General features: G+C 47.1%; 1 protein-coding gene and 1 long non-coding RNA gene across 3 annotated transcripts in view; one reads left to right on the forward strand and one right to left on the reverse strand.

Moving 5' to 3' along the window:
* Positions 1–15,289, forward strand: part of GPR20 (G protein-coupled receptor 20) — a 31,091-nt gene extending 15,802 nt beyond the window's left edge. Inside the window, exons 1-2 of one of the 2 annotated variants that reach the window (XM_048841761.2) lie at positions 43–282; positions 13,558–15,289. In XM_048841761.2, coding sequence (XP_048697718.1) covers positions 43–282; positions 13,558–14,655 — 1,338 coding nt within the window. In that variant the 3' untranslated portion in view covers positions 14,656–15,289. Of the gene's footprint in view, positions 1–42; positions 283–13,557 lie in introns of those variants that run through there. The other variant, XM_048841762.2, reaches the window with a different exon arrangement.
* Positions 157–17,222, reverse strand: LOC142070931 (uncharacterized). Its single transcript, XR_012666859.1, has 3 exons — positions 17,126–17,222; positions 7,060–7,193; positions 157–250 (listed from the first exon to the last, which is right to left on the reverse strand). It is a non-coding gene; the product is annotated as an uncharacterized LOC142070931 (long non-coding RNA).
* Positions 17,223–19,305: the final 2,083 nt, after the last annotated feature.

Genomic DNA, 19,305 nt, shown 5'->3' on the forward strand with positions numbered 1-19,305 from the left:
CAGACTTGGGCGAGAAGCCAGATGCTTGCGAAGAAATTCTGAATGCTGAAGGCAAGAAGTGGAATTTTTTTGTTAGTATATTTTTTCCTCTTGGTTTCAATGCTATATTTAGGGAGGTGGGGGGAGGGGAGAGAGAGATTAGGCATTTCTTCATCTTCTGTAGTCACTCCAGTTGTTCTGCTCCTCATAACCGATGTCTCCTTTTGGGATATTGTTCAGCTCCACCAGGGAATTTTCTTAACCAGGGCTTCTGTAAGGGCAAAAGAGGAAAGCAGATCAGAGGTAAGTCAGCCTGTCACTTCTGAGGCAGCACATAATAATTATTGCTCTGATGAACAATGATCAGTTATTAGCCAGGGAGAATGACTGAAGTCGTTTCAGAAAAGGTTTGGAGTAAGTGAACCAATTCTGCTTGGTCATTCCGGGGGACTGAACTCAGCAATCCAGTGCTATGAGTTTGAGAGTCCCATAGCAGGCAGCTGTAGCCGACTCAGATCGTCCATGGATTGGGAGGAGAGGTGCAGATGTAGTGCACTCTAAACAGTGGGGTATATAAGCTCTCCTGGTCTTGATTTTCCCATTGCAGTAACTCTCTGGTTTTGGTTGAGTCACTCATTGCCCGTGAAGGGGGAATGAGTCCTGGCCGGACTCTGTTCCTGACTGTTCTGTGTGGCCTTGTGCACATCCCCTGAACTTCTCTGCAGCTGAGTTTGTAAAATGGTATCACCGTATTTATCTACTTCACAGGGAATTTACCTAATTCACAGTGAGAATTATTTAAGGTTTACAAAGTGTTTTGCATTGCTCGTGTGAAAGGCATCACATCGCCATTAACATCTGTCACTACTTTGGGTCTGTATTTGGTTGTTAAACTTGAATTCTTGTTAAAGTTGGCTTACACAGATTAAAAAGTAGGAAGGCCATGCTGCTCTGTGCATTGTCTCTTTACACATGGCACAGAAAGCTAGGCTTGCTGAGGGCTGGAGAATGGTGCAGGTCTAAGCTTGACGGCGCAGCAGAAAGTGAGAGAATCTTTCAGAACAATGCAGCTTTCCTTCTTTTAATAAAGTGCCTAGGTCACTATTAGAAGAAACACTTTAGCATGGTCATATGACATGCCCTTTTGATATGGCTGCTACTAGTGGGAAATTGGGGTAAAATACTCGATCCGTTGCTCATTTCAAACCTTTTCCTCAGGGAAAATTAAACTTGCAAAGCCCATACAGTTGGTCGGAATTGCAGTGAGCCTGGCACGTGTCTAGTGCTAAAATCCTATAGAACAAGAGGTGAAAATTTCACTAAAAAGAGTTGAGACTCAGACATTTGAGAATTCAACCAAGCAAAAGTTTATTTCCTGTGGAACCTTTATTATTGATCTACAGAGAGAGAAATAGCAAGAAAGTCCAGTCCAATGGAAAGGGCAGTTGTTTGGGAGTCATAAAATGTGCAGTTTCTTTCTATGTATGCCACTAACCTGCTATGTGCCTCGGTTTCCCCGTCAGTAGACAGAGAATAAGGGTACTCAAATAGATCATTTGGAGATCAAGGGATGAAACTGCTATTCTGAAGTATTTTGATTAGCATTCAGGAGAAGCAGTGTACACTTTGCCCTCTGCACTTTCACTCAGCATTTGAACCAAATTCTGGAGTGGCCAATAGTGTTCTCTCTAGTGGCAATGACTAAAATAAAGGAAGCCTATGTGGGGAAGTCATATGTTGGATGACATGCTGATGGAGTGATTCTCATAGGTCTGCCTTTGTTTGGCACGTAACCCTGGGCGAGAAAGTTAAGGGACCAAACATAACTCCCTGTTGAAAGGCTCTGCCATTCATAGCCCCAGCCAATTCTGCTCAGGCCTGTTGTCAAATCTAAGAGCAGCCAGGCGGCTGGAGGAAAAATAAAGAGCAGAACTTCACCTTAATACACAAATGGCTCATGGCTCAGAGGTCTTTCAAATAAAAGAACCTTCCCTTTCAAAAAGGTACTGCACAGATGTCTTTTGCCTCTTGTAGGGAGTTACTACGTAATAGAGATACAGAGATGATGGACAGCATGATGTAAGATGTATTTCTCGCCTCTGCTCACTAATCCATCTCACCCAGGTGTACTATTAGCATTCAAAATCTCTGAGCTTCTTTCTGAAAGCGGCCCCTTTTTTAAAATAATAAAGATCCTGTTACAAAAAGGCCTGTCTTCCTCACAGACATGGACTTTCCCCCGGTTATACTGATCCCTCGACCGGGACTGACAGATCTCAGTCCTGGATCAATGAGGTCTGTATTCCCACACAATCTCCGGTCTAGAGACGAACATGGTGTCCACTGGAGATGTGTCATTCCAATGCTTCTCAGCGATAGATGGTGTTTGTTTCTAGCTCTGGCAGATTGTGAGATATTGAACCTTCCAAATCACAATGGGAGAGCTTAATAGATCATTTGTACAGATATGAGAATGTACCGCTCAACCTAAGGCTTTACAGGAAGAGGGACATACAAAATACTATGGCACCAATAAGATGTTTGAAAAGTCTAAACATTTCAGGAGTAACTCTTCTCTAAAACATGGCATGAACAAGTCTGTGGTGGCTTGAAGGCTTTATTGGCACTGAGACAGGCGACCAGGGTAATGTAACCATTTCTGATTCGTGATAAGAATAAACTCATAACAGCACTGACCATTGTGTGTGTATATTTAGTGACAGGCAAGTGACATATTTCTATATATATATAGGTCTTCTTCTTCCCTCACGTCTACTGGTGTAAATCAGGAGTAACTGTTGAAGTCCGTGGAGTTACACCACTGCAAAATAAACATAGTAATAGACAAGCCCTTGAATATTTCCTAGTATGCAGATTTGTATTTTCACAAGCTTCAGTCCATATTTTCCATGCTTGAGCAATGACAGGGCTGAAGGAGTGCAGCTCTTTCCGGGTTTTAAATAGAGTCTCCAGAGTGTCTAGCATTGCTGATATTTCGCCAGAGCATCAGCTTCTAGCCTGCTTTCAGAAAGAATGCATCTGTGCCCAACTGAATGGCCCAATTACACTTTAAAAAAATAATTCTGAAAAATTGAATTTGCCTTCTGTAATTGATAAAAATCCCTTTAGGTCTTTGGCATGACACTGATGGGACGTTAGGATATATAATTGCTGGAACATAGGTATAGTTTTCTGAGGGGATGCTCCCGCAATGTGATCCGTGAAGGATCCTGCATCCTTGTGGGTCAGTTGACAGGATCCTAGCCCTAGACTGCAAGCTCTGAGGAGCAGGAACTGTATACACCTGTATGCATGTGTAACCCACCGCTCAGTGTGTGTTGGTGCTGATCCGCAGAGCCAGTGAGCTGTTAAAGCCACAAGCTACAGAAGTTTGGTTCTTTAGCTCAAGTTGTAGCAGGTCATGCTTTTAGCTCTGGCAGGCTGCAGTTCAAACCCCAGTGTGCCAGCAGAGAACGTGGATAATAATTCAAGGTCCATGAGTACTTCCATTCTAACCCCCTTTTCAGTTACTTTCCAACTTCCAAACTTTTCGCCCGTCAGAACAAAACTTTCAGGGCCTTGCTTTTTCCTTAAGTTTGAGCAAAATACTTCCCCATTTATAAAACCCTGGTGACTTTTTTGAAGAGCTCTAAATGCCAACATACCGAGGAAGCTTGGCAACTGGGGAAAGTTGCATTTGGCATGGAAATAGCCCTAACAGAAAAGAAATTCATTGGAGAGGTCTGGTTAAAAAAAAAAAAAAAAAAAAGCCGGGGCGGGGGTTTGATTTGACTAAGTTATGAGGGCTTGAAAATTGTCCTCTCTGCAGACATAGTAGACAGGGTCTAATTTTTAAAAAAGACTTGAAACAGGGGTTTTTTTCCTAACCAGCGTTCTGGGTGAAAGAACACACCTGACTAGAGTTAGTGTGGTGTGCGTAACCTTAACTGCAGCATCCTCGATTTGCAGGGTTTCGTTCTGCAAGCCAGATGCTGGCGTAACAGTGTTTTCTATAAGAGAGGGTAATAAATGTGAACAAATGTGAAAAGTGCTGATCTGATGTTCCTGAGTACTGAAATTCTCCAGCCACAGAGTGGACACTGAGCTTGGTAAAGGCAACTTTCCCCCATTCAACCCCAGCCCACCTGTCTCAACTGTGATATGATGGGGGCCAGACTAGGGGTGATTGTGATCAGTCAGGGACAGATTTTTAAAGAGATTCTAGCCACCAAAAGATGCAGCTAGGTACCTGGCAAGATTTTCAAAAGCATCTTGGTGCCTAACTCCCACTGGTTTCAATAGGAGTTAAGCACTTTTTAAAAATCTCACTGTGTCCATCTGCATCTTTAGGGGCCTAAATCCCTTCAGCCGCTCTGGTGCTTTCAGACCTTAGCTTCTGCTGAGAATGCCAATGAGGGTGCCACTTAGTGATGGGTCTTTTAGTGATGGAGTCAACTGTCCCCTAGAAAAACCAGCACATTCCACAAAGCCTGTGAGCTTCCCCCTGGATTTGTTTAGCTAGTTTCCTTTCTTCTGAACAGTTCTGAACTCAGGGTATTCTGCTGGCAGTATGCAGCATAGCCATCCTTTCCAAGCTCACTGAGATACACATGGCATAAAAGCTGTGCTCTGTCTACAAAAAATACCATATTTGGCCAGTTTGAGCCATAGTTGAGCAGGAACTTGCCAGCACGCGGATCTGACCATTTTAAATTGAAAGAGAGCGGGTTTAACCCTTCGTTTATAAATAAGATGATAAATCACTGGAGGAAATTTAAACACAGAGTGGCTGCAAAGCTAAACACACGCCGAAACCGTTCCCAGAGAGCTGGGTAACGTTCGAAGGCAGGAGGTGGGTAGGAATTAGCCCAGCTGTTCAGATTCAGGGCTGTGAGACGGGGAAAAGCCAAAGCATTAACTTTGACTGTTTATTTGAATTACACTCTGGCTTGTTTGTTAATGTTCTTTTCGGCCTTGGCTGTCGCACCATGTGGCTCTCTCGTTCCCTCACTCTGTGCCCCCATGCCGAGATCCTGTCTGCTTATGCCGCTAAATAACCCTTTAACGGTTCAGGTGCTGCTACAACACAGCTTGGGTAGTCCCCCCTGGCTGCCTGTCTTCTGCACCCCACTTTGCATCGGAGGGCCTGAGCCAAAGGCCAAGTGAAAAGACTTCCCTGGTCTTTGCTAAGCATTGGACCAGGCCCCTAAAGCCGAGACTGACGTCGGTGTTTGCTGCAGAAGCAAAACTAAAAATGCAGTGAATGAAAACCTGGTGGTCAGCTCTGCCCTGCTGGGAGCGGCCCAACAGTCCCAGGGCTGAGCTACCTATGAGAAATAAGCTGACAACAGGCAAAGAGACTTTAGGGTCTGGTCCAGCAAAGCAGCCGTCCGTTTCCTATCTGGAAATGGAATGGAATCAGGGCCGGCTCTAGGTTTTTTGCTGTCCCAAGCTGAGGTGGGGCCGGGGCTCGCAGGCGGCGCTGGAAGTGGAGGGAGCGATGTCACCTTCTCACAGTGCCTGCAGGGGCTTCCCCCGCCACCTCTCCCCTCCCCCCCCGGCCTGGCCGCGCAAAGAAGCCCCGAGATAAGGGGTGGCACAAGGTAGCGCAGCCCCGGCTCCCCGGCCGGACTCGCCCTCTCCTCCCCAGTTACCGGCTGGGCCCTGGCAGCTCAGCATCCCGGGGCTGGGGCTTCCCCTTCCCGCTGCGGCCGGGGGCACGGCGCCCTTGCCCCGTCTAAGTGGCGCAGCTCCGAGAGCGCAACTGCCCCGAAAAGAAAGACTGGCCGGAGCGCCGCCCCTGGAAATGTGCCGTCCCGAGCACGTGCTCGCTTTGCTGGTGCCTAGAGCTGGCCCTGGATGGAATCAGCCCGTGGCATGGGTCAGGGATAAAGAATCGCAAAGAGAGTTGCTCTTCTAACACTGAACAAGGAGCTTGGTCAGAATAAGGAAAACAATAGCAACCCTAAGCCTTTGTTTTCTCCCTTTCCCAACCCCCATCCCGCCTAGCTGCCTGCTACAGATTTAAAGAAACCGGGGGCATGTGCAGGCATTTAAATGTCACTGTTTTTGGAGGGGCAGGTTCTGTGCCCTTGCTGCAGCCCTGGGGCCGGGGGAGCTCGCTCTCCCCACCCCGGCCTCAGAAAGAAACAGCATACAGATCCTCACAACCTCAGGTGCTGAATCTGGCCTTTGATAATAAGATATCTGACAGTGGTGTCGATAACTGAACGGTTAGGCTGACGCCAGATACTTAGACGATGATTAGGTCTGCAGAAATGGGTAGGAATTTGGGGGGAGAAGAAGCTTTTTCATGATATTATGATGCTTCCACTCTGCTGTCACCGCGACACGCAAATGAAAATAATTGGATAAAAAGATAAATAGATCTGAGCAGCGAAGATCTGACGCAGTCCAGTTCCAAACTGTCCCAGCATGTCAGGGGTGCTTGAGCCAGAGGGGTAACATGGTCCTGTGAGCAGTGCACCCGGTTTGGAATAAGGAGACCTGGGAGACCTCTGGAGAGTCTTGACTCTGCCGCTGACTTTCTCTTTGCCCTTCAGCAAGTCACTTTGGACAAGATTGCTAAAGGTGTTTAGAGATTGCTGCACTCAGCATTGCCATGCCCAACAGAGTTAGGTGCTTAAGTCTCATTTTCAAAAGGGATATAGGCACTTAGGAGCCAAAATCCCATTGGCAGCCAATGGGACTTAGGCTCCTCTGTGCCTAAATCACTTGTGAAAAATGAGACTTAGGCTCCTAAATCAGGTAGGCATTACAAAGTTGAGTGCAGCAATGCTTAAACCCCTACAGAAATCTGGGCCTTTGCCCCTCTGTGCCTCTATATCCCCATTTTACAGAAGAGGACAATATACCTTTTGTCAAGCCCTCGGAGCTCTACAGCTGAAAAGTACTAAGTAATATTAACTGGGATTTTGATCCAGAGCCATCTCATTTTTAAAATATGGGTGGAGGCTTTTTAGTTTTTGCCTTACCAGCTCCCCAGTCCCTAATGCATATTACCAAGCGATGGGGGTAGAAAAATAATAGAATGTGACCCAACAATAAAAGTCCACTCACCTTATATTACAACTCTCTCGTAACGATTTCAATTCTGATCTGGAGAAGGTGCAAGCTCTCTTTTGCATGGGGCCCAACTTGCGGCTTTTGCATTGCCCGCTAGTGAGGAAACCTTTAGCGTAGGGGTGGCCAACCTGAGCAGGAGAAGGAGCCAGAATATACCAAAGTACACTGCCAAAGAGCCACAGTAATACGACAGCAGCCCCCCATCAGCTCCTCCCCGTCCCCGCTCCCAGTGCCTCCTGCCCACCAGCAGCCCCACCGATCAGCACCTCCCTGCATCTCCTGATCAGCTGTTTTGTGGCGTACAAGAGGCTCTGGGGGTAGGGGAGAGGAGCGAGGGTACGGCAGGCTCAGGGGAGGGGGGTGGGAAGGGGTGGAGTGGGGGCAGGGCCTTTTGCAGAGCCAGGGGTTGAGCAGTGAGCGCCCCCCGGCACGTTGGAAAGTTGGTGCCTGTAGCTCCAGCCCTGGAGTCGGTGCCTCTACAAGGAGCCGCATATTAACCTCTGAAGAGCCGCATGTGGCTCCGGAGCCCCAGGTGGGCCACCCCTGCTTTAGCATAACCTTTTGGGCTTTGTTACTGAGACATTGGTACCAAGGCAGGCACAAGGGACGCCAAATAGAAGCCATCTCCACGCCATCCTGTATCTAATTTTCTCCGACACAGATCCTTCCCTTTTCCATGGAGACAAGCAGAGGCAGGGTGAACAGATCTAAACCAACCATGTTGGCCTCTCCCTTACAAAAATCCAACACTGTAAATTCAGTTTGGCAGACAAAGGGTTACCTACCACCTTTTGGATACTAGGTCTGCAAAGGCCAAGAGCTTGCTTCACTTTAAACTGGGGCTAGGTGAACAAGCCATATGATTTGCCTCAAGTATCTACAGTATATGAACAATATTCCTCGAGGCTGGGGCATGTCCATTTTATTTGCCTGTAAAGCACCATGCATACCTATGACACTCTCAATTATAGTGATAATGAGGCATGTTTACAGCATATTTTGCTCAAGTGGCTAACTTGAACTGAACTGGAGTAAAGGAAAATGTAGGGTGAATATTGGAAATTCCTATGCCAGAGGAAGAAAAATCGCACAGGAGAAGTAGTGGAAGCTCATAACTTGGGACATTTAAAACTAGACTGGATGCGTAGAAACGATGATAGACAAAGAGCAAACCGGATCACATGACCAAGGGCAGCTAACAATTCAAATTTGGCTGTCTCAGTTCCCAGGCTTTGTTCTCACTGCCTAATGTAAATTACAATGAAATATTTTTGGTGCCGTAATTTTCTGAAGGCGTCTATCTCCAGTGTTCTGCTTTCTCTGATTTGGATCACTGTGTCGGTGTGTTTTTCATTTTTATTCTCTTGTTTGCATTGTATCTGACTCTTACTTGGGGGCTGATCCAACACCAGCGGGCGTGTTTCTTTGACTTTCATGGGAGATTAGGCCTTTGGTCTCATATGTTTAATTCTGTCCTTACTTTAATATAAATTAAAATGCCATTGCCACCCTCAGTTCCAGCTTGAGAGGCGGAATAGAGACTGTGTCATTCTGTATTTCAGACTCAGGTAGAAACTCTCAGATCGAGCCGGGGCAGAATTGGATTTCTATTTTTTTATCATTTCAACAGATAATATCAATGTTCATTTTAAAGCATTTTTTTTAGCTTTTTAATTATTTAAATTTTCACAGTGGCAGGAAATTATCAGGGGGAGAGTCAGACAAAGCAGCAAACTTGTGGCTCTCCTCATCAGGGCAGGCCAGATAAAGGGGATTCTGTTTCATGGAGCATTTTGATATTTCAGATTTGGTTTTGCCGCGATTTGGAACAAAACCCAACCATTTTGAAATTCTCCATGACTTCCCCAGAGCTGCGAACCTTGAGACCCCTGGAATCCCCAGCTCCAGGGCCATGCCCTTCATGGGCTACCCCAGAGCCACGGACCCTGAGATCTCCAGTTCAAGGGCCTTCTGCCTCATGGACTGACCCTAGAAGCCCAGAAATTCCATGCTGCCCCAGAACCACAATCCAGGGAGCTTGGGAGCCAGTGCTCCCAGGACTTCCAGGTTCCCAGCTTCCCATCAGACCACCAGATAGGCTGCCAAAGAGCTGGGAACCTAGAAGTCTGGGATCCCCAGCAGCCCGCCACTTCGCTGAAATTGAAGCAAAGCATTGCATCTAATCGGCATTCCCGGACGGAAACCCGTTCCCCTGGCGAATTTCCAACCCACTCTGCTCATTAGGTTGCATTTTACAGGGGTAACTATTAATAGGAGCTTCTTGCAGGCAAAGCAACGCTCGTTCTGTTTCCAAGAATTTCTCATGAGCAGCAGAGTGGTTGAGCACATGTAGAGAGTCTCTTCAAATGCTCCAACGCTCACTTAGAAGAGCACTGGGCTTTCTAGAAACCTTCCCAGGCTTTCTGCAGATTGCACAGGACATTTCACCTTCTCTGACAGGAACTCCAAGGATATTTCAAGTTCTGTTAATTCTGTTTACATCTAAGTTTCTCATATTACTAAGTTTATTCATTGATCTCATGTGCTTTAAGCTCGTTTGGCCCAGGGCTTTCAGTATTATCCTCGGCTGATGCTCTCGGGGGGGGGGGGGGGGGGGTTTAACCCCCAGGTCCCAAGAGGCTGATTTGAGGTATTCCAGATGTTTTTCAAACCACTTATTTCAATCAGCCAAGTTTCCATATATCTAGTTTTTATACCAATATGTTTAAAATAGTGGGTAAGTCGGGAATGATTTGAAAATTAAACTATTGGACCCTGGCAGTAGCAGCTTGGTTTGGAATCTCAAGGCTAATGTTGCTATATCTACAAAGCTCTAGAAGCTGCTACACAGCTGACTTTCTACACAGCTGACTGAGTCTTGGGTGTAAAATGAAGCTGTTTCTTACTTTTATGGTGAAAGTAACTGCCTGGAAACTATCTGACTGTATCTGAAGAACTCAGACCCTCTATCTGCCCACCCCAATCACAGGTCAGAGCACCAGCAGACACTCAAAGCAAGGCTCAGCCTCTGGTACACTCAACAGGGCACTTCTCCCTGTTCCCACCTGTCCCCGTGCCTCAGTGAGTCGCAGCTGAGAATACCAGATTCAGGACAAACTGCTGAGAAATAGGGCAGGCTCACCTCAAACTGGTGGTTATTCTATCATAAAATCATAGAATATCCGGGTTGAAAGGGACCTCAGGAGGTCATCTAGTCCAACCCCCTGCTCAAAGCAGGACTGGTTCCCAACTAAATCATCCCAGCCAGGGCTTTGTGAAGCCTGACCTTAAAAACCTCTAAGGAAGAAGATTCCACCACCTCCCTAGATAACCCATTCCAGTGCTTCATCACGCTCCTAGTGAAAAAGTTTTTCCTAATATCCAACCTAAACCTCCCCCACTGCAACTTGAGATCATTACTCCTTGTTCTGTCATCGGCTACCACTGAGAACAGTCTAGATCCATCCTCTTTGTAACCCACTTTCAGGTAGTTGAAAGCAGCTATCAAATCCCCCCTCATTCTTCTCTTCTGCAGATTAAATATTCATTAGATTGTACAAAGCCAGTAATAAAAGTAAACTTCGGTCTCACCACACTGGTTAACAAGAAGCAAAATATGCAGGCTCCTTTGGCATTCCAGCCCTTATTGCACCACTGGACTTTGTGATGAGTGTTTCCTGAAATCCAGTTTCATCAGACAAAGAGATCAGACCACACAGCCAGGTCAATATACAAGAACCACACTGCTGCCAATCCTTTAGTCACTAAAGTCTAGTTGTTTATTAATAAAGAAAAGAAGAAGAGAGTTAAAATGGTTAATAGAATCATATACCTACAATAATGGCAATGTTCTTATAGCAGGTTTTTAGCAGTGATGTTACAGACGGCTGGCTTGTAAAGTCTCTGGTAACTTCCAAAAGATTGGAAGTTCCTCAGTCCATAGTCCAATATGCTCCTTTTTGTTGTAAATTCACAGTCCAGAGAATCAGAGAAGGAAAAATGGAGTCATTTCAGGGGTCTGTGATACCCTTTGTCATGTGCCTGGAAATGTACAGTCCCAAACAAAGCTCACAGCACAGTTTGCGGGAAATTACTGGCACAAGATGGAGTCCAGGGCCTCAGGAGCATGTCACATGCCCTTACATGGCTTGCTGACTCACAAGGGCAGCCATTGGCCATATCCGTCCTAAGGTGTTCACAGAAAGACTTATCCAAGTGGAATGAGTTTCTCCTATGGCCCGTTGTGAGAGGGAACTGTTCTTAATGGGCAATCAAGGTTGGTCATAGTTCAACCCTACAGCATCACTGCCAAAGCTCACTTCTCTGCTACCACTTAACCCCTAGACGACCCACCCCCAAGACAACACAGAGCTCTAGGCAGAGAGAGTGCCCCTGTGGTTCAGTCCCAGGCTGTGACACCATCACTTCTCTATGGCCTCACCCCTCCATCTGGAGTGGCAAAAGAAGGAAGAGAGGCAGGGACAGGGGTAGTGATCTGGGGCCCTTTCTTACATTCAGACTGCACCAGGCAGTGGGGAGGGTCCCAGTATTTACATGCTGGCCTCTGAGCTCTCTCTGCCTGGCTGGATGAGCTGGGCATGCTGCACCTTCTCCTTCTGCCACACACAATCCTCCCTTGGGGGAGTATTGGCAGGGCCCCTGCTACTTCCAGGTGTCGTTAACGGGTCATTGATATCCATGGGACAGTTCACATCTCTCCGAGCAACCATTGTAGGCTCTTTGTATGCTCAGGGAGATGTTGCTGTCACTTCCAGGTGTAGTTAACCCCCTATTGAAATTCATAGGACAGTTCACACCTCTCAGAGCAAGTGTTTCAGACTCTTTGCACACTCAGGCAGATGTTGCTGTCTTGGTTATGCCCACTTCATATTTTCAATCTTTTCTTCCCAAGCTTGAGGGCTAGAAGCTTACCCCAGACCTCTGTTGATGTGCCCAGTGTTCCCACACTGCCCCAAGGCCCACCTGCTGTGCTTGTCTGGCACTTTAATTATCATTATTATTTACTTATGGATTTGTATGAGAATAGTGCTGGGTGCCCCTGTCATTGACCCCGTTGCTCTAGGCACTGGACAAACACCGAACAAACAAAAAGAAAAGGAGGACTTGTGGCACCTTAGAGACTAACCAATTTATTTGAGCATGAGCTTTCGTGAGATAGCTCACTTCATCGGATGCATCGGATGCAAAAGTACTCCTTTTCTTTTTGTGGATACAGACTAACAGGACTGCTACTCTGAAACAGAACAAACAATGAGTCCCTGCTCCAAAAAGCTTATGCAATCTAAGTATGAGACAAGAGACACAAGGTGGATACAGACAGATGAATAGTGGAAGCACAAGGAAACAATCAGACACTACTGCTCAGCATGACAGGCTGTGATGTCAGCACACCAGCTGCCTAATTCTTGCCTAGATAGCATTTCTACATGTCCCAAGCTTCTGAGCAATAGGATTTTCCCCAGCCCGCTAAGTGAAGATTTTTAAATGAGAATGAAGAATTTGGAGACCATTTTTCCACCATGGTTGGCTCACCTCTGTGCCCAGTGGCATCAATCATACCACCTGTATGCAAGGAACAAAGTCACCCTGCTCTGGTCTGCCCAGTCCTTACTCACGATTCCTGTGAAACTCTGCTGAAAGGTAGTGCCTCTCATTGACTCCCAGCAATAAGTGAGTCAACAGATCTGTGTCTTCTTTACTTTAAAAACTGAACAGATGTGTGCATGCCTAAAGGTACATCTGAACTTGGCGCTGGGGGTACGATTCCCAGCTCCAGGAGACATACCTGCGCTAGCTCTCATCCTACCAGTGTGCTAAAAATAGAGCATAGCCCCAGCAGTGCAACCAGCAGGAGGGGCTAGTTGCCCTGAGTACATGCCTAGGGTCTCTGATGGGCATGTATTTCGGTCTGCTAGCTCAAGGACAGCTAGTCCGGGTATGTCTCCTCAAGCTGGAATTCACCACTCCCCCCAGCTCCAAATGTAGACATACCCTACATTCACTTTGCCTATTGCTGTACCTCTTGTCCATCCACAGATCTTTCCCTCCTTGTGGTTTGTTATCCCATCATGTTGGGCCGTATCTATAATATGGAGTGTAAGCTGTTCAGAGCAGTAGCATGACTCTGCTTAGCTTGTGAGATGTGATGTGATCGCAGACTGAGATGGTCTGGCTGCAGGCCCCTGGGGAGATATAATTATCCATAGATTCCCAAGCCAGAAGGGACCATTGTGATCATCTAGTCTGACCTCCTGTGTAACACAGGCCATGGAACTTCCCCCAGATAATTCCCAGCGCAGATCTTTTAGCAACACACCCAATCTCGATTTTAAAATTGCGATTAATAGAGAATCCACCACAACCCTTGGTAAATGCCTTCAAAATGCCTCGTAATGTGGCTGCAAGTGTTCTATCCTGTGAACCTCTGCACATGCCTGTAAATGTCTCTTTGCTGTTGCTTCCTTCTTCCAGGTCCCCAGAGCACTGAGTATGCACGCCTCCTCCACCCGAGTACCAGCCCTTAACCTTCTCAACTCCACGAGGGCGCCCAACTCTAGCATCTCAGATGAGGACAACTTGTTCAACAAGTTCATCCATTTGGACCAAGAACTTTACCAAGACTTCTACAGCCTGTGGATAGCCCTGATGGTGGTAAATGCCATCATTTTCCTGGTGGGAGTTGTGCTGAACAGCTTAGCTCTCTACGTGTTCTGCTTCCGCACCAAGACGAAAACCACTTCTGTCATCTACACCATCAACCTGATCGTTACTGATCTACTGGTGGGCTTCTCCTTGCCCACCCGAATCATCATGTACTACACTGCAGGGGATTGCCTGAAATGTTCCTTTGTTCACATCTTCAGCTACTTCGTCAACATGTACTGCAGCATTCTCTTCTTGACGTGCATCTGCATCGACCGGTACCTGGCCATCGTGCAGGTAGAAGCCTCACGTAAGTGGAGGAACCCCAGCTGTGCCAAGGGGATCTGTGTCTTCATCTGGGTCTTTGCAACTGTGGTCACTTTCTCCATCCTGACCATGGCGATAACCTTCGCACCCTGCTGCCTCGCCAAGATCTTTGCCGTGATGGTCTGCGAGTATTTCTTCCCACTCATCATCATCACCTTCTTCACCACCAGGATAATGTGTGCGCTGTCCAAGCCCAGCCTCATGCACCAGAGCCGTGAGAGGCGAATGAGGGCCGTTCAGCTCCTCACCACCGTTCTCATCATCTTCATGATCTGCTTTACACCTTTCCATGTGCGCCAGGTGGCCATTTCCATCAACCCAGACATGCCCCGTGACATCAGCTTAATTGTCTACCATGTGACCATGACTCTGAGTAGCCTCAACAGCTGCATGGACCCCATCGTCTACTGCTTTGTCACCAACAACTTCCAGTTGACCATGAAAAATATCTTCAGGAAGTCAGAGCCTGAGCAGATAAGTGGGGACATTATCACTATGAACAAGAGCTCCAAGGGCTCAGGTACAAATGCGATCATTGCCTTCTCAAACACAATAGGCAGCCCTTTGAGCTTACCTTCAACAAACAGTACACAGATATAATCAGCTCCTAGAGGGACATGCTACAGTAAGCCAGTGTGGAATATTGCTGGGCTGTCTGGTACTATTGCCCTTGGCCTCTTGTTTTCAAATACGAGCTTTGGAGCGACTGTGTTAGAATTTATTCCACGAGAACATTATGCTCTTTTTGGAAAGAGGAACTCTCAGTGCCATTAGTACCAATACAAAAGAAAGTCCATTAATTACAGTTCACAACAGGAATGCTCTGTTTGCATTTTAATATAGATGTTTTACTAGCAGCAAATCCCTTACTGTTGTGGTCTTTCTTTCACTGTTTCACACGGCAGTGTGACAGTAAGATACCAAACTGCAGGAGGACTTAGAAGGCCATAAACACTCTTCTTGTCGGTGAAAGCCTCCCAGCCTCGGGAAGGAATATTGTTGTTGAGTAACGCGGATTCTGCTGACCTTTCCAAGCTACTAGAGACAGCAAAGATTTAAGACACCAAGCAGAGTTGTCAGTTTGAGGTGACTGAACTGAAGCGGGACAAAATAAATCTAACCCACTTGTCACTAGCAGCTATTCAGTTGTTTCTGAAACACATCTGAACTTCCTCAGGGAAGGCACTCTAAAGCAAAACAATATCCCCCCCTCACCCCCCCAACACACACACCCTTAATATATCAGCTATAAGGAGAGGATTTGTATGACTTTATATAATATATAAACATGCAAGGATTTGTATTGCTTGGTTCAGATTATTCAGTTGGATCACCAGTTTCCTTTTGTTTCAGAGAGGCATGGAAAGAAGCTGTCCAAGCATATGTGATTTCTTGGAAACTCTGTTTCCCACATTTGCTCCCTCTTCTAGCAAATCGGTGGTGATGAAAAGCAGAACTGAAATACGAAGATGTGTCAGCCTTGTTTAAGTTTATTTTGTGATGCAGCATTAAATTAGGGTTTGCTATAGCAGATCCTACCATTGGTCCAACTAATCTGTATCTACCTTTCCTTTAAGGCTTCAGAGGAAAGCAACAACAACAAATCCCACAACTAACTCCACAACCCCATAAAATATCTAGGTTGAAATCCATCCCAGGGCAGAACCCTAGGCATAATTTAAGACCTATGTTTAGGATTTAAATTATGTTGAGGGCCTTTTCCCAGGGAAGAACTTCACCTCTTTCAAATTCCGTCATGCTGTTCCTGGGAAGGGATGAATTCACTCCTGATCCCCTGCAGCAATCAGTTTACACCCCAAAGCAGGCGGGTAGGTTTACACCCTTCTTGGAGCATGAATTACCTTTTTCATCGTGCAGTGTCATAAAATGAGCCAACCCTTTGTAAAAATCCCATCGCAATGTTTGACTCACAACATCGGCGCAAATGAGAGTCCCTATTTCAATATTACAGTGCTGGCTAGTGGCTGTATCGTTTGCATTCTATATTGCACCATTTAAAAAGCATAAGCATGAAAAAGCATCCCAGAGAAACAGCAAGACCCAGAGCATGAATGAAAATGATCATTGCTGTGATTATTCTCCTAGTGGAAATGTCACTTGAAATATTTTCAACGGGTTCCATCTGGCTAACTAGGTTTGAGGAACAGAGCAATGGATCTATTGGTCTGTTGGTTACTGGGACTACTGGTCCTCCAATTTAAACCAGTAGAAACCAATTGAGACTAGTTAAAGGATTCTAATGGAACCCACTGGAATTTCCACTAGCAAACTCTGCACAGGAGCCAGCAAAGGAGATCTGCACGCCAAAATTTACAAATTAGGGTCAAAACCTGCTCTTGCTACAGGGAGCCAAGCGAAGGAATGGGGCAGTGGAGTTTGTGCAGCTTTATGTGTCCCATTTCTTGCTTGTGGGGAGAAGTCAGGGATTTCCCCCTCAAGGTGCTCCCCCACCTCAGTCAAGTGGCGGTAGGTCTGGCGGAGGTAGGCGCCTATTCTTGGCAAGCCCCAGGAGCAAGGGGGGGTTGGCGGGATTTAGTGAAGGCCAAGGTCCGGGAAGGAGTCAGGGGCCTCGGGGGCTAAACGGAGTCAGGGGGCTGCAGTGGGGAAGAGTCTGGAAGAGGGATTGTTAAGCAACAGGCGATGGAGCATCGAGGGGTGGGAACAGGTTGCCTGTGGCAACCTGGGGTTGGGGCTATTGGGGGACAATGAGGGTCTGGCAGGGGGTGGGGGAGGGCCTGTGGCGGTCTATCATTGGGGCTGTTGGGGAATAAGGGGGACGGGGCACTAGGGGTTTGGAGCCTGGGGAGACTGTTGGGGCACTCCATTAGCATCCCCCCATTCTGCCCTCTCCAGCCCCGTCCTTCATTGTGCGCTCACACACACACACACACGCATACACACTCCTCCCCTCGCCCAGCTGCCACCACCACTTCCTCCTGGGGGGCTGGGTATGGGTCTGCCGCCAGCAGGTCATGGCAGAGACCCGCCTCGCTGCAAGAAACCTGCACCACAGCAACCCCTATAGCTGCCAACAGGAATTGCAACTTACTGCCAGGGGAATGAATGCCGGAGCTCTTCACTGGGATGCATGAAGGTGTGCGCCGTCTGCCAGATGCGTGCATGCCCCACTCGAGGCATGACATTTGGCCGTCCTGGGTGCTGTCCAGGATGCAACTGGTCCCGGAGGACTCCTGCTGGCGCAGGGCAGGGTGGGCGCGGTGCTGGGCACGCTGCCACTTCTGTGAAAAGGAGCAGAGCAGCACTCCTTGCTAACACACACTGCAAACTACAGACTGTACCTAACCACACCCCCTAACCACCTAACCAAACCCCCAAACTAGCAGATCCCACCCCATTGGATAGTGGAGAACCACACTCGTAAAAGTCTCTTGAGCATTAGGTGGGTCTCCTTCCCAGCTGTTACACTGCTGCACCAGGGATGAATGGCTGCCTACACCAATTCCCTTCCCACAATGCACCTGCACAACACAGAGAATTGTGCCTAAGGAAAGCTTGCACGTGAAAAGTGAAAAGTGGGTAATTGTGCACATTCAGATTTCACACACAAACCAGTACCCATGCATGCACTGGCCTGGCCTGAGGTTAAACACCTCTTTTGTAGATGCAGTATGTGTGTATTTCTTCTGTCAGGCTGGCCTGGACTTTATTTCCTTCATCATGAATTGGTCTCTTCCAGCATTCCTCACAGTGCACATATTTTGCAGACATCTAGGTTTGAAAATGTAGGGCTGGCTCCTTAAAGCCTTCTGCACACGATTCTTCTGGTGAAGTCAATGGAAGCTATGCACATGGACAGCTTGCAGGGTCAGGATCTCAGCCCCAAAGTACAAATAATAATAATAGGGATGGCTGGAAATTCCACATAATCAAGCCTGGAATTTAAAGCAGAAGACATTCTCTAAAGGTCATTAAAAGCTCAATAGAAAGAGCTTTGTGAAAAGGCTATATATTTCAGTGTCGCCATGGTGTCCATTTTCCTTTGGTTCCTGGGGTTTCTTTGACTGTATCCAGAATCTCTGAAAGACAAGTACTGTTGGTGAAATCTCCTCCTCCACTGGTTGTCGATGGCTAACAAAGAGAATATCTGCAAAATGTCATGTGTATTTATATCTGATGTAAACAATTTGTATTGCAAGAAGCTCTGTATTCAGTGTAATAGTAGCCGCGGGAGTCAGTGGGTGCTGACTTCTGTCATGTGGCAGAGGTGTATAACCTTCTGTAACCTTGACATATGTCAGGTGATGCAGGCCAGGAAATAAAGCTGTCTTTTACTACCATGCCTGTGTGGGCCACCTTGATTTCATGAAGGATGTTCACTAGTTCAAAGGGGCATTGCTATCATGTTTGGGGGCATTCGTCATGGACCAGGGCTCCACATGTTTCTTTACAGAGACATGTTTCAGTTTGGGGCACGGCGGAGCGACAGCGTGTAGCAATGACCAGCATTTAACTTGCTTGCAAACACACTCCAACTGACAGGGTTAAAATGCTTCCGTCGAATGCCAGATGTACGTCCAGCATGAGAAGCCTTGACTCCAAACATCTGGTCCCCCAACTTACCAACTTCCGTTAGGACAGTTAACGAGCTCTACTCCCCCCTCCATGTGTGCATTTAAATCCTGTTCATTCAAAAAGGAAATGGAACAACGATCCATTCCACATAGTCAACGGATATTTCGTCCGTGCTGTTTAATTCTTTGGCCTCTGCCACCCCTCGGATGTGGAGAGTTTATGCACAGAAGTCCCATTAGCACATAAAGGCAGATCTGAGCCTGATTTTTAGAGGTGATGGACTTTGATGGGACTTGAAGATCTTCACACATACCCTCTATATTGGAGCATGCAAGAATATATTATTAGTAACATCATTTGATTATTATAGAATCATAGAGTGTTAGAACTGTCGGACTGGAAGGGACCTTGAAAGGTCATCTAGTCCAGTGTTTTTCAAAGTTCGGGTCGCAACCCAGTATTGGGTCATGGCATGTCAGGCACTGGGTCGCTCTAGTCAGCACCATCGACCGGGACATTAAAAGTCCCATCAGCGATACTGCTCAGCTAAGGCAGGCAAATGCCTAGCTGTTCGACACCGCGCTGTGCCCTGGAAGTGGCCAGCAGCAGGTCCGGCTTCTAGCCACGGGGGCCCACAGGGCTCTGCACACAGCCCCTCCCCCAAGCACTGGCTCTGGCCAATGGGAGCGGGGGGGG

The sequence above is a fragment of the Caretta caretta genome, chromosome 2 (genome assembly GCF_965140235.1).
Source record: "Caretta caretta isolate rCarCar2 chromosome 2, rCarCar1.hap1, whole genome shotgun sequence".
Taxonomy (NCBI): domain Eukaryota; kingdom Metazoa; phylum Chordata; order Testudines; family Cheloniidae; genus Caretta; species Caretta caretta.